At 42.6% G+C, this 14,384-nt stretch overlaps 1 protein-coding gene across 6 annotated transcripts in view; it reads left to right on the top strand.

The window, feature by feature from the left end:
- The window catches only part of CDC25C (cell division cycle 25C), a 74,586-nt gene extending 66,455 nt beyond the window's left edge, over positions 1 to 8,131 (top strand). For all 6 annotated transcript variants that reach the window (XM_068277010.1, XM_068277013.1, XM_068277014.1 and 3 more), the window contains 6 exons: positions 1,060 to 1,161; positions 3,523 to 3,585; positions 3,753 to 3,851; positions 4,368 to 4,501; positions 6,264 to 6,375; positions 7,825 to 8,131. In XM_068277010.1, the coding sequence (XP_068133111.1) occupies positions 1,060 to 1,161; positions 3,523 to 3,585; positions 3,753 to 3,851; positions 4,368 to 4,501; positions 6,264 to 6,375; positions 7,825 to 7,965 (651 nt within the window). In that variant the 3' untranslated portion in view covers positions 7,966 to 8,131. The remainder of the gene's footprint in view (positions 1 to 1,059; positions 1,162 to 3,522; positions 3,586 to 3,752; positions 3,852 to 4,367; positions 4,502 to 6,263; positions 6,376 to 7,824) is intronic.
- Positions 8,132 to 14,384: the final 6,253 nt, after the last annotated feature.

The following is a 14,384-nucleotide window of genomic DNA, read 5'->3' as shown; positions in this document are numbered from 1 at the left end:
CCTTCCACACAGCAAGTGCAGCTAGTATGCCCTTCCACACAGCAAGTGCAGCTAGTATGCCCTTCCACACAGCAAGTGCAGCTAGTATGCCCTTCCACACAGCAAGTGCAGCTAGTATGCCCTTCCACACAGCAAGTGCAGCTAGTATGCCCTTCCACACAGCAAGTGCAGCTAGTATGCCCTTCCACACAGCAAGTGCAGCTAGTATGCCCTTCCACACAGCAAGTGCAGCTAGTATGCCCTTCCACACAGCAAGTGCAGCTAGTATGCCCTTCCACACAGCAAGTGCAGCTAGTATGCCCTTCCACACAGCAAGTGCAGCTAGTATGCCCTTCCACACAGCAAGTGCAGCTAGTATGCCCTTCCACACAGCAAGTGCAGCTAGTATGCCCTTCCACACAGCAAGTGCAGCTAGTATGCCCTTCCACACAGCAAGTGCAGCTAGTATGCCCTTCCACACAGCAAGTGCAGCTAGTATGCCCTTCCACACAGCAAGTGCAGCTAGTATGCCCTAGCGATGAGCGAAGATGCCAATATTCTTTTCGCCTGAATTTTCATGAAAATGTTAAATTCAATTTCTTAGTAAAAAAATTTTCTTTTTTTTTTTCTTCTTTTTGTGCTTTTTGTACATTTTCGCAGCAAAAATATGTAATTTTTTTTTGTTCAAAAATTGTTACGGTAAAAATATTTTTCTGCGTTGAAGTACAAATATCGTTTTGTTTTTTTACGGTAAAAATCTATTTTCCACGTTTTTGCGGAAACTGCAAATATACAAGCCTGTTTTCATGAAAATTTCTTGAAATTAAAAATAACATGTTTGATACGGAAATGACTGATGAAAATTCGCAAACACTGTTAACAGGTTATAGTTTATACTTCTTAGGCTCAATGTAATGTTTTCTACATCATTTCATGTATACTCCGGCTTTCCAGCAGCCTGAAGTATGTTGACCCGGCCCTTGACCAAAAAAAGTTTGGGGACCCCTGCTCTAAATCTGTGCTCTATTGTGCTCATACTGCTTACAGTATAACTATTATTTGATTTTCATTTTTTTGCAGGGCATCTTGCTGAAAAAGACCCTCTCTCTGTGTGACGTGGATATTACCAAAGCCTTGGATGAGGATTATAGCCACAGACAACTAATTGGAGATTTTTCAAAGGTGATGTTACACACTTTTTGTGCTCACAAAGTTCATATTCCTGGTGTACCATAATACCGGTAGTTTTTCCTGAAATAAAATTACTTTGTAGGTGTAAACATGGGCAAATAGTGCTTCAGTAAGAAGTAGTTTGAAGGGTCAATGTACTTATAACAAAGATTTCTTAAAGAGACACTGTAACGACAAAGAAAAAAAGGCCCCTGGAGTTGTATTTACCTCTGGAGGGGGAAGCTTCTTGATCCTAATGAGGCTTCCCCCGTCCTCCTCTGTCCCATGGTGGCATCGCTGAGTACCCCAAAACCACAGCCAACAAGGATGTCTGCTGTGGCACAGTAGCCCATGCAATAGTTACCTTTTGCTGCTCCAGCGCAGGCGAAGTAGCAGCTTTCCGATGGGCTCAGGCAGAAGTGGCCGAGCCCGGTCGGGTCTGCTCTACTCTACTGGCTCGGCTATTTCTGCCTGATCTCGAGCGGAAAGCTGCTACTGCACCTGCACTGCAGCCGAAGAAGGTAAATATTTACATGTCCGCTGTTCGTGGGCTTCTAACGCTGCCACCGTGGGACAGTGGATGGGGGAAGCCTTGTTAGGATTCAGAAGCTCCCCCCTCTCAATGTAAGTACCCCCCCAGAGGTTTTTTTTAATTTCAGGTTTTCTTTAAAATGGAGCGCTGATCAATAATTCTGTATACTTTACTGGTTTCACACCCATTTTATAATACAGGAAGGTCACCCACAGTATGTACACTAGCTGTTACTCATTCTCAGTCTGCTTATATACTGATGGTAAGCTAGCTACAGTACTGTATGTACGTGCATGTATGTACAGTTGTGCTTCTAAAATGATCCCGTTTCTTCAGATATGTTCCCTACCTCATACATTGTCTTCCTGCACTGCTTTATCTTTGTTTAGAAGAAGAGAACTTCACTAAACTGGGAGTACAGGCTATAAAAATATTATGCCTGACACACACCATGTCTTCTTCCGTCAGACTGACTGTATCAATTTTCAACGGTCTAGTTTCTGACCATTTTTCCGATCACTTATGTCCAAAATCTATCAGAAAATCAGTTGGAAACCTGGTTGAACCTGTGGGAGATTATCGATTCGACTCGACTTGTCGATCTGATGGAAAATTACATGGGGTGTACCAGGCATCAAATACCTGCGTATTAGTTGTACATTTTGTCCCAGAGTAAATCTCACTATAAATTTATTTTTTCATATGTAGCACTAACGTACAGTAGCTATTGAAAATCTGACAGATCATTGGGGGGGGGGTTCTAGTGTTTTTTCTTTCTTCTTTTCAAATGCACTCTCTGGAAATGAGACTGCTAGTTAGGATGCTGTGCAGCGGCCAGGCTTTGGGCGCTGCCATAGGCTGTAATGTGATTTATGACTATAGCGGCTCTGTTACTAATTTGGGCGCAGACAGATGCTGAAACAGACTCTGGGTGATCAGTCTCACTGCTTCACCCTGCGCCGAAATTTGGCCACTGCCATTTTACATGTATATCCTGGAAATAACCATTACAATGGTGCTGGTAAGCCAGTCTCCTCCTGTCCACTCTATTCTTGCAGTGACATGGTGCCACTGCCATCCAGGGAGTGCTTTGAAAATGAAGGAACACTTAGGAATTTCACGTAAGGAAATGGATTAGTCCAAAATATGTCAGATCTATCGCATCTCTAGCTCCTACTATGTTTGAGAGGAACATGGTAAAGTTTTTTTCATTCTGGGACAAAGTCACAAGTACATACATATTTTATTTTTCACATTTTTATGGTATTGGTCCTTTTAAAGAGAAACTGTTGCGAAAATCTTTCAAATTTAACCCATACAAATAAGTACATTTCTTCCAGAGTAAAATGAGCCATACATTACTTTTCTCCTATGTTGCTGTCACTTACAGTAGGTAGTAGAAATATGACATTACCGACAGGTTTTGGGTTAGTCCATCTCTTCATGGGGATTCTCAGTATGACCTTTATTCTCTGTAAAGACATTCCCTGAAAAAGATTTATACAGTTGTTCGGCAGTTAAATGGAGCAACTGCCATTCACTAAGTGCTTCTGAAAATTTAAAAAAAAAACCTGAGAACCCCCCATGGGAAGATGGGCTAGTCCAAAATATGTTGGTAATGTCAGATTTCTACTACTTACTGTAAGTGACAGCATTATAGGAGAAATGTAATGTATGGCTCATTTTACTCTTAAAGAAACATACTTCTTATTTGTATTTGTTTACATGTATTTTAAGATTTTTGCGACAGAGGTCCTTTAAGCATTGATAGACTTTTAAATGTTCCAAAATACTGTTTAAAAGCAGTTAACATTTAGTTTGAAGATCTTTCTATGCTATAGGTTTATGCTTTGCCCACTGTGACTGGACGGCATCAAGATCTCCGCTACATCACTGGCGAAACTGTGAGTGTATACATAGTAGACAGAATACTGGATCTGTGGATTAACTAAAGACTATTTGATTTTTTTTTCCCCGTGTTTCAGTGAGATGTTGAGGTATTTCTGTCCCATGATTGCTCTGTACATGTTTGCAACTTCTCCAAATAACATAATTTTTGTCATTGTTATAGTTGGCAGCCCTAACACATGGGGAATTCAGTAGTCTTATTGAAACATTTTATATCGTTGACTGTCGGTATCCTTATGAATATGAAGGGGGCCATATCCAGGTAAGATACTATACCTATAGTTTAAATGTCAATAACCTGTTCTAAGTTACTGAGGTTTTAAGGAAAGGCTGGTAATTTTGCAGTGCGCAGACAAAGCAAAACAGTACTGGTTCCAACACCAGGGGAGCACAGCCCGTTTCTCTATTTGCACCACACGTTATTATGATGATATGCTATGATAACATGTGTTGTGCCATGTGGTATCCCGGTGAAGCACGTAGTGCTAATAGAGTAACAGGAAGTGCTCCCCTGGTGTTGGGTTACTGGCCTTCCATGCATTACATCCATTATGCGCAGTGCACTAATCTGGTCCCAGTGGAAGTGATGTCAGGCACAGCTTTCTGGCACTGAACAGGCTAGTTATTTGGGGGATACTTGTTTATACTCTGTACAAAGGCAGGTTCTTTTACCAATAGGACATACCGTAAATACAAAATGTTTTTGATCATCTAAAATAAAAAGTGCTTTTCAGAATGTCTTTTTACTTCTTCCCTCTTACTCCTTCTTGCCATTTAGGGTGCATTGAACCTCCACCGAGCAGAGGATGTGCTGGCTTATTTTCTGCAACAACCATTGATTCCATCTGTTGAACAGAAGCGCATTGTACTGGTGTTTCACTGTGAGTTCTCTTCTGAAAGAGGTCCTAAAATGTGAGTAAGCCAGTTTTTTATTTAGTTTGCGTAATAACGTTTCAATTTACAACTCTGAGAAGCAGTTTCTTTTAATTGTGTCTCAGATTCATGAATGGCATAACAAGTAAAGAGCTAGATGCTGCAAACTCCATCTCCATGTTTTATTATTTTATTTTTTTCATAAGCAATCACTACCCTCGTGTCGTATGCGAAGAACAGAACTAGGAGTATGAAATTATAGTTTCTTGGATTAATGTAACGATCGGTGTCAGCACACAGAGAGAATCTGATTATTGGTGATCTGCAGTATCACCAAGACTACAGATATTTACTAATTATTGATGATCTGCAGAATCACCGATAATCCAAGTATAACTAACCTCTGGACACCTATATAGTGTGAGTGTTTGGTGCAACAGTAATGACTCTGAGTTGGACCACCCGAGGAGCAGGTGGTCTTTGGCAGTATGGGCGATACCGCCCTCTGAGAAGTGCAAAAAGCTTCCAACAGCCTGAGACCTCCCAAGAGGTGGAGCCTCAGGCTGAAAGTAGGAAGAACCTGTGAGTGAGTGACACCTGAAAGGTGGATGTCACTAGCAGGTCTGGAGACTATCTCTAATGGAGAGAGAGAGCTCTCAAGGTCGGTCGGTCAAGGAGATCTCTCGGCGCTCTCCGGCGCCATCCATCAATGATCAACCAATAGTCACTTGCTCTGAGGTCAGCTGACCAACCTGGTCAGCTGATCCCTCCTTGGTTGTCATAAAGGTTCTGCCTCTCAGCTCGCGCGCATTCCTCAACCTGTGTGCACTAACAGACCCAGCCACTTCAGACGCATGCTGCTGCGTGCAAACCGCCGAGCTGGACGCGGAGTCAGCCGCCTTGCTGTCAGTACATGCGGCGACTTTTCCGCGTTCTATTACAATTAAGTTGTTTGATCATTGGCTACTTTAGCAAGGGCTATTTCTGCGGAGTGGGTGGGAGGAAAGCCAAACTGAAGATGATCGGAAACTAGTGCAGTAGTCCGTAAATTCCTCATGTCCGATCAACTAATGCAACCTATTTCGGCCTGAAATTGGTTGCATTGTCAGTCGGGCATGCACTTGGCGGTACCAATTTTCATCCGATTATAATAATTGAACTGGATGGTTGATTGGCCACCAAGTTGCCTGATGTATGGCTACCTTTAACCTCCCTGGCGGTATGAATCGCGCGGCTGCGCGGCCGCGGGAGGGTTTTTCTCACTTTTTTTTTTTTTAGCATGTAACTAGCCTAGCGCTAGCTACATGCTTCCCCCCTCCCCGCGGCGCCCGCCCGTCCCCTCCGATCGCCGCCGGCACCGCTTGCCCATAAGGAAATCCCATTCTCAACGGGATTTCCTTGAGGGCTTCCCCGTCGCCATGGAGACGAACGTAGTGACGTCGTGACGTCACAGGGAATCCCGATCCACCCCATAGCGCAGCCTGGCGCCGATTGGCCAGGCTGCGCAAGGGGTATGCGCGGGGGGGCATGTATCGCGGCGGGCGGCGGTGATCGCAACAAACACGCAGCTAGCAAAGGAGGGCCTGAGCGGCACCCTCCGGCGGCTTACCCCGTGTTCAGCGCGGGGTTACCGCTAAGGAGGTTAAGCTGTTAAAGAAGCAGAACTAATGACCCTTTGAACTTTCCTGCAGTGAAACGTTAGCACAAGCTGTCTCTCTCACTGTTTCTTGGCTGTTTAAGGGCTTAGGTGACACCCATTCAGTCCATACTACTTAATCATTATCAATGCCTTCAATTAAAGGTGCCGCCTTTTGAGAGAGGAAGACAGAGCTAGAAATGAATATCCAAGTCTTTATTACCCGGAGATGTATTTGCTCAAAGGGGGTTACAAAGAATTTTTCCCAGAATACAAGGTAGGTCTTCATTCTTCTGCTGATCTTTTGGCTATCTTCTCATATGAAATACTGTATATGGTTCCTGACTCAGTTTTCTCAAGAGATGTTTTCACATTTTATCTTTCAAATACCTGTCCAGTCCCTAGCAAGCAAAAAGATCACTACAAAAAAAAATCTATTTGAGAATATTATTTTTTTTGTGTGTGTGTCTATTTTAGTTTGGAGCCTTAAAATATTCCTTTAGAACAGTTTTAGTTTCATGTGTCATGGAGGATCTGTTAATGCTATTCAACGTGGGTGGTCAATCATTGTTCCACGATGCATGGTCACTTGTAATGCTTTAAAGGAATACTCTAGGGGGGGGGTCAGGGGAAAATGTGTTGAACTTACCCGGGGCTTCTGATGGTCCCCCACAGACATCCTGTGCCCGTGCAGCCACTCACCGATCCTCCGGCTCACTTCTGGAATTTCAGGCTTTAAAGTCTGAAAACCACTGCGCCCGCGCTGCAGTGTCCTTGGTCCCGCTGATGTCACCAGGAGCGTACTGCGTAGACCCAGTATGGTCTGTGCCTGCGCATTATGCTCCTGGTGACATCAGCGGGACCTGGCAATGCAGGCGCAGTGGTTTTCAGACTTTTTTTAAAGTCTGAAATTCCAGAACTGAAAGGGAGGCGGGACCGGAGCATCGGTGAGTGGCTGCACGGACACAAGATGTCTGCGGGGGACCATTAGAAGCCCCGGGTAAGTTCAACACCTTTTCCCCTGACCCCCCTCCCCCTTCCCTTACAGTATTCTTTTAACACTGTTTACATAAGCCCTTGATCATGCCTGTGGCGCATACATACCTAGGAGGAGCAAAAGATGCAGCCAACAGGCTTGGGCTTTTGAGTAGTGTAGTACTCGAATTTGGAATTCAAATGGAGTCTGACTTCACGTGTGACCACGGGATAGGGGGGGTTAACTTACCCAGAAGTCTTTGGGATGTCTACCTGAAAGCCCATCCCTGGCAGCCAGCAGGGTAGAGGAAATTGGATGCCTGATCTGAGTATCCAAATGAGTGCTGAGCTAACAACGTGGGTGCACCAGTTTATGGGGCTGTAAAAATCCTGGTGTTATTCAGATCTCATTTTTTTATGTTATGCAGGTATGTCTTATGATGTACCTAGATCATACATTATTTGGTCTTTTGTGTTATTTGGTCACTCTGTATCTTAGGAAATTACTCTGTGGCAAATGGAAAGTATTCTGTAGGCTCCAAAAACTGTGCAAGAACTGGACAACCTATGTCTTGGTAGAACATAATTTACATAAAGAATATATCTTTTCTCTGACCTACTTCACCCATTTCTCTACTACTATATTATTATTTTTTTGCTAGCAAATTTTAGTATGTGTTTGCATCATGCTATTCTATGTGTATACTAAATCTTCCTAGACAATTAAAATGTGTGGCCTGTTCATCCATAGGAGTTGTGTGAACCTCAGGGATACTGCCCAATGCATCACCAGGATTACCGAGAAGAACTGCTGAAATGTCGCACAAAGAGCAAATCCTGGGCAGGAGAACGCAAGAGAAGGGATCAAATCGTCAGACTGATGAAGCTGTGATATGGCAAAAGGGGCAAAACATAAACTGGATCACCAAGGACACAACACTGCTGTGGCTGGGGATCCAATGCATGCTGCTGTTTGCACTGCAGAACACCTTAACGAATACCACTGTCACTGTGAACTTATTTTTATGAAATAGATTATAAATGAAAACCTAGGCAAAGAGGGTGTGGGATGTACATTGCTGTGAGGTGGACAGACTTCAGCATGGTCATAGGAATATGGGCCTGATCATTGCTAGAGGTCAATCAACTTACTATAAATGTTATATTCAGTATTTATGCAAAGTGTAAAAGACTGATTCCAATGTTTTTATGCTGGCCTAGAAGCTACTTTGTAACAAACTCAATGCACACTACTGCTACTAAAATAGTATATCTTTGAACCAATGGAGAGGAAGACTGCATAATTAGATGCTACTAGATACATAAGACCGCCTTTCAGTAATGATGGATATTTACCAAAGAAGCCATAGTGGAGTGTGCCATAGAAAGCAGAATGTATTACTGTCTTACTGCTGTGAGCCACTAATGGCCTTCCTGTGATTTTGAATTTGGTATTAGGGGCTTGCAGATATGAGATGGACTGGCATGTATGAGGCAGAGTGATGAGTAACAGATCTACTGCATTGTTATTGTGTGGAAAAGCTTCACATGGTTTTCTACAAAGCAGAGGAGCGTCTGTGCCCACCCTCAATTTTTACTGCAGATACTTTTATCTTTCAAATAGTAACCCAAGATCTAAAAAAAATTGTACCAGGAACACAATCTTATCAGTTAGCCTCTGAGTGAAGTGGAACTTTGAATTACTAACACTACCAGTAATTTTATACCAGTGTTGTTCTTTCCCCCTAAAAGTTCTTATGCTGCGTTTGAATCTTTTAGAGCAGAGAATACATTTTGAGTTTAATACCACCTCAAAGTGGAAGTTATTTTAGCTCTGAACAGCACAGCTAGGTGTTAGAACTGCACCGTTCCCAATCCTTGTACTGTATTTTCCTGTTCTGGAGTTCTGACTGTGGCTTCTTGGGCTTGGAAATGAGGAAACCAGTGGGGCTACCTAGAGTGCTGATGCAAGTTCAGAAAAACAATTCTCACTATTTAAAGCAAACTAGTCATCATATTTAATAAGCTATAATAACCTCCACTTCTTGTGTCGTGCTTATCTAACTCTGCTGATGGAAAAAAAAAAAAATCCCCAGAACATGAATCATGTGTGAAACTCTGACCATGTGCCTGTTAGTGCTGCTGCTCTCAGAGAAACCGAAGCGAGGTTCTAACAACGAAATCCACATACAGAGGCTGGGTCTGCCTATAGAGCCCAGCCTCTGTTGCTATTCAGATTCCCCCTAAGCCCCCCTGCGCTCTGCTGAGTCCCCATAAACCACAGCCGTGCCGTGCGGGCTGTGTTTACCTCCTCCAGTCAGTCTCGGCGCTCCCCACGCCTCCTGCATCGCTCCGGTCCCCGCCCGCGTCCCTTCCCTCCAATCAGCAGGGAGGGATGGGATGTGGGCGGGGACCGGAGCGATGCAGGAGGTGGGGGAGCGGCGAGACTGGCATTACGGAGGTAAACACAGCCCGCTCTGATAAACTCTGTGTCGGCAGCGCGGCTGTAATTTATGGGTTCTTGCATTGGGGCTCAAAAACTCTATGAGAAAAAGCTGCTCAAAAGCTGCTTTGGAGAATTTCTGAAAAAGCAGTGTGCTGTATTAAGAGAATGAAGAGTGGAAAGGGACGTCTTTCCATTGCTGTGCCACGTGGAAGTCCAGAAAGCATAGTGCTGCGAATACACATTTTTGTATATATAAAAGGAACCTGAGGTAAGGCGTGTGGAGGCTGCTACATTTCTTTCCTTTTTTAAACAATGCCAGTTGCCTGCTGATCTTTCTGGTCAGTAGTGTCTGAATCACACACCTGATACAAGCATGCAGCTAATCTTGGCAGATTCTTTTTCAGTAACACATTGGAAGTATTGTCTCGCACTCACTAATGGATCAAACGCATAGTGTTTAAGGGGAGTGCAACAGCTGAAAAGAGTGATGACGCCCTCTATGCAGTATTCAACAAGGAAGAAAGCTGGCACATCCAAAATCAATCTTTATTAGTTCCATGTAAAAATATGGCCAACGTTTCGGAGCCGCGTAGGGCCCCTTTGTCAAGGCAATGTTTGCTGCTGTGCAAAAAATTCTGCATAGAAATTCGTGAGTCTGGCTCCTCTAAAACACTCGCTGTCAGCGAGCTCCCGAATACCTATGCAGAACTTTTTGCACAGCAGCAAACAGATCTTTACCTCAGAGCAAACATCTTTTTCAGTAACTTCTGATCTGCATGATTGTTCAGGGTTTATGGCTAAAAGTATCAGAGGCAGGAGAGCCAGGCAATGTGCGCTGTTTAAAAGGAAATCAATGTCAGCCCCCATGTGTCTCCAAAGTCAGGTTCCCTTTAATATTTTGCTGCTGTGTGAAGACCATAAAGTAGCTGTCACAACCTCCCCTCTTTGTAATTCAAGTCTGAGAAAGCATGAAAGTGTGCTGTGTTGTTTTGAAAGAAAAATACTTCAGTCCTGCTCACATTTATAAAATTCACCCTGTGAACAAAGGGCTTTGTCACTGTTTCATGGGAGATGTCTCTTTACACACAGAGCAAGCCTGATGCAAATGTTTAAGCATATGCAGTTTGAAAATGGACCTTAGTTTAAACTGATTTGCATAAAAATTTGCATAATTTCAGAAGCATCTGCATCTCATTGATCATCCCTAGTAGTGAGTATAGAGTGTTACCTCACCAAATTCAGCTTCAGAGCTGGAGGCGCAAAGAGGCATGATTGCAAAAATGAGACTGACATGTATTCAGCACATAGTTGCATTGAAAAAAGTAATACCGTTCTAAAAACAACTCTTAAATATAGCCACTGCTTTTACCACTTGTTACTGGTGACACAACAAGAAGTTGGTAAAGGTCTCCAGTGGCAATACAAATCTTAACAAAGAATTTTTTTCCATACTGTAAGAAAGAAGTTGTAACACTTTTTAGGTTTTTATTGCTGTCTGTGTTATGAGTCTAAGTTATAAGTCTCAGGGACCACTGTCAGTTACAGTATTTTAAAACTTTCATCACTCAGTCTAAAACTACTGTATATTATTAAAATATTTTGGATACAGTACCTCTTTAATGGTAAGCTGCATCAGTATACAGCAATACAGTGCTGCCTTTGCTGATGTCCAGTCTCTACGGATGTAACCTGAGTGTTGTGGTTTCAACTTTTGTCAAATACTCCTTTGAAACACCAGGACAGATGAGGAGTAAGGGACAGTGTAGGTTTATGTAGTATTAGTAGCTACTGAACCTTGACTTAAATGTGTCTGCACTCACTAACAGGACTCTGAACCCCCGAGGGTCAATTTGGAAGTGGTGGGGGATGGAGACAGCTGGTGGTTGTGGTACAGATGATGTGTATTACATTTAGCAGCCTCAATCACTAAATTGTGTGTCTGTCTCAATGTATAGTCATTTGTATCCTTACTGTGACTCTTAGTGGTATCTATGATGCTAATGATTCTAAAGTGCCCTTCACAAGAGTAACGGGAATATGAAATTTGCCATTGCTGACTGTCTTCCAAACATTGGATTTCTGCTGTTATCTAAATCCTCTGGCTGTAGTCTGCAATAATAAATTACTTGTTTAGTCAGCGGCACAGTTCACTCTCTGGATAAACATATTTGTTTCAGGTGAGTGATATGAAGATCAGCATTACAGCCCGAAAACAAGTTTTATGAGCATTTCCGTATTGGAAGCTTAGCTTACATGTTTATTTGTTACAGAACTTACTTTTAAGAACAGACCAGTTTTAATTATTAATGTGACCATGTGGTAAACCTGAGCAATAAAACCAGAGTGTAGGGTGAAAAGCTACCTTATCAGAGTTTTACCTTCTTTGAAAACGGCATGACAGCAGCAGGGTTTCCACTTGCACCATGGTCCATCTCTGAGATGGATGCCAGCAATTTGTGCATTGTGATTACGCATCTGAATCCCTGTTGCTGTGCCATGCATGGCTATGTGGATCCTGATGCTTTGTCCAATATTCGGAAGCAGGGTGTTTCCGCCAGTGTAGTACTAGGGCTAAGGCTACATTCGCAGTTGGGTGTTCCGCTGCAATGTAACAGACAATTTCACACGTTATGCAATCCAATAGACTCCTTTATCCCAACACTGAGCATGTAGTGAGTTACCGCATAATGCATGCTCCAAGAGTGGCAGTGAAGTATGCATTTCATTGACTGTTTTCTTCACTGTATACAATGCATTGTACCCATAACGTGTGATGCGACCCACTGTGAAGTTGGCCTGAAGCCTGGTACGCACATCTACTTTTGATTGGCCAATTTTACCACTGCCATGTAGTATGAGAGCCTACCTGCATAATCTGTTCATAGTATTAAAGACCTTTTGACCCTTTATACTACATGAAAGTGGTAAAACTGGCCAACCAGAATCGGATGTGTATGCACCCTGTGTCAAGATGAAGCTCTTCCCCTTTGACCCTTTCAAGCCTCTTTTAAGCTACGTACACATGTGATAACCGTTGTCTGAAATGGGCGATAAGGACAAAGTGTCCGCCAATTAATCTTGCTTGGGCATCATCAAGGATCTGTCCTGTCAGATCCTTAATGACTCCCGATGCTGGAGCATGACCAATTGAAGCCGATCTACTGATTGTCATACCTCCACCCACCTTCATAGCAACAGAACACATTGCTAGCCTCAAGGCTAGGGATGTGCTTGTACAGCATAATTCTGTGAATTGATACCCAAGGGATTCTTTCCCTATTCTTGATGGGCAACCATTCTTGCATGTTTGTACTTGTCTTTAGTGCTGGAAGGTTTCGCTGATCAACAGGGAAAACCTGTTCACGTTACTTAGTTCCACTTGCATTTGTTCATCTGCTCTAGTCTAGGGATTATTGAAAAATGTAAGTATGCTGCTTCCAATGTAGCTTGTAGTCTCTGATGTTGTTCTTCATCTTGTATCTATTTGTCTTACCTGGGCTTCTTTCTGGGTTGGTTTAGGGGCATGAATTCTTCTACAGTATTGTCTGGGGAAATCAGGATGGAACATCACAGTGAAACCATGGATGACCTTTTTATATTCCATGCCCTGTTTGTGTGTATGTCTTTCTGCATAAATAATCTGTATGTATTCTGAAAGGTTTGCCGTACTGTGCCTTACCGAGAATTATGTAATGGTTTATGGCAAGAGTTTCACGGCAATAGTGCCACCACCCCTTCTGCATTTTCCATGTGTGCTGATTTTGAGGTACATTTATATTCACTGCAATTGAATGGAAGAGAAAAGCAGTTGTGCCAAAAATTGCATGAAGTGCCTTTGTACTTTGCAGGAAACAAGATTGCAGTAGTTGGAACAGAATTGCCAAGATTTGCAAGGAAATTGTCCTTGTGACAATTATAACATATGCCCTCCAGAAATCACACTGATCCTCCTGCATTGGGAACAGTCTGCCCTCTCCCTGCTGGTACTATGGACCAAATGCCAGGGCACCCCAGTAACTGGCTTTAACATTAGTTTGTACAAAAAAAAATTCACATGTAACTGAAAACTGTATTTTAATTATTAAATCATGTGTAAACTCCAGACATGAAGCTTTGAACTGGTATTTTCATAAAATGCATCTTGTGTGTTGTGGTCCCATGATGTCATCTACAAACTGCAATAAATACATATGCGAAGTGAATTTTCAGGGTGCATAAATAAGTCCTTGTTTACCAAGAGATCACTAGTACAGATGGTCAATGAAATGAACATTCCAGCTTGCATGCAGATATAATGCGAATGGTATGCAATTTCCCATCAAGTCAATTAATTTTGGACATGTCTGATCTGCTCCTGATTGACAACTTTATTCACTGCCCAGCAACCAATGACACCAACCACAAACGCACTAATGCAATATGTAGCTACTGAGTGGTGTTTGGTCAACAGTTGAAGAGGGCCTGTGTCATGTAAAGATTGTTGGCTTGAGGCCTGGATTAACAGCCTCTCCAGGGTATAAATGTAAACCACTTAAATGGTCATTGTAATCTACATAAATATGAATTAGAAGTATGCTTTTGCTGGTTTTTTACAGTTACTGTTTTGTAGTTTTCTCATGCACCACTTGGTGGCACTGTTCACCTAAGAACTGCGTGAACCAAGTCACATTAAGCATCTGGAATACTTTGGACTGGGTTGTTATGGTTGAGGCTTATTTGTAAGCTATATAGGGTCTGATCTATAAAGATGTGCACTTTTTATTATAGAAAGTTCACATTGAATTTTTGCTTTAATTTCAATCCAGATTAAACCTTTGAGCTACATATTTATTATGCATTTGTGCTGGGGGAATTAGTGTATGAAA

The sequence above is a fragment of the Hyperolius riggenbachi genome, chromosome 3 (assembly GCF_040937935.1).
Source record: "Hyperolius riggenbachi isolate aHypRig1 chromosome 3, aHypRig1.pri, whole genome shotgun sequence".
NCBI classification, from domain to species: domain Eukaryota; kingdom Metazoa; phylum Chordata; class Amphibia; order Anura; family Hyperoliidae; genus Hyperolius; species Hyperolius riggenbachi.
The sequence above is the reverse complement of the archived record's forward strand: the minus strand, read 5'-3'. Positions and strand labels throughout refer to the sequence as shown.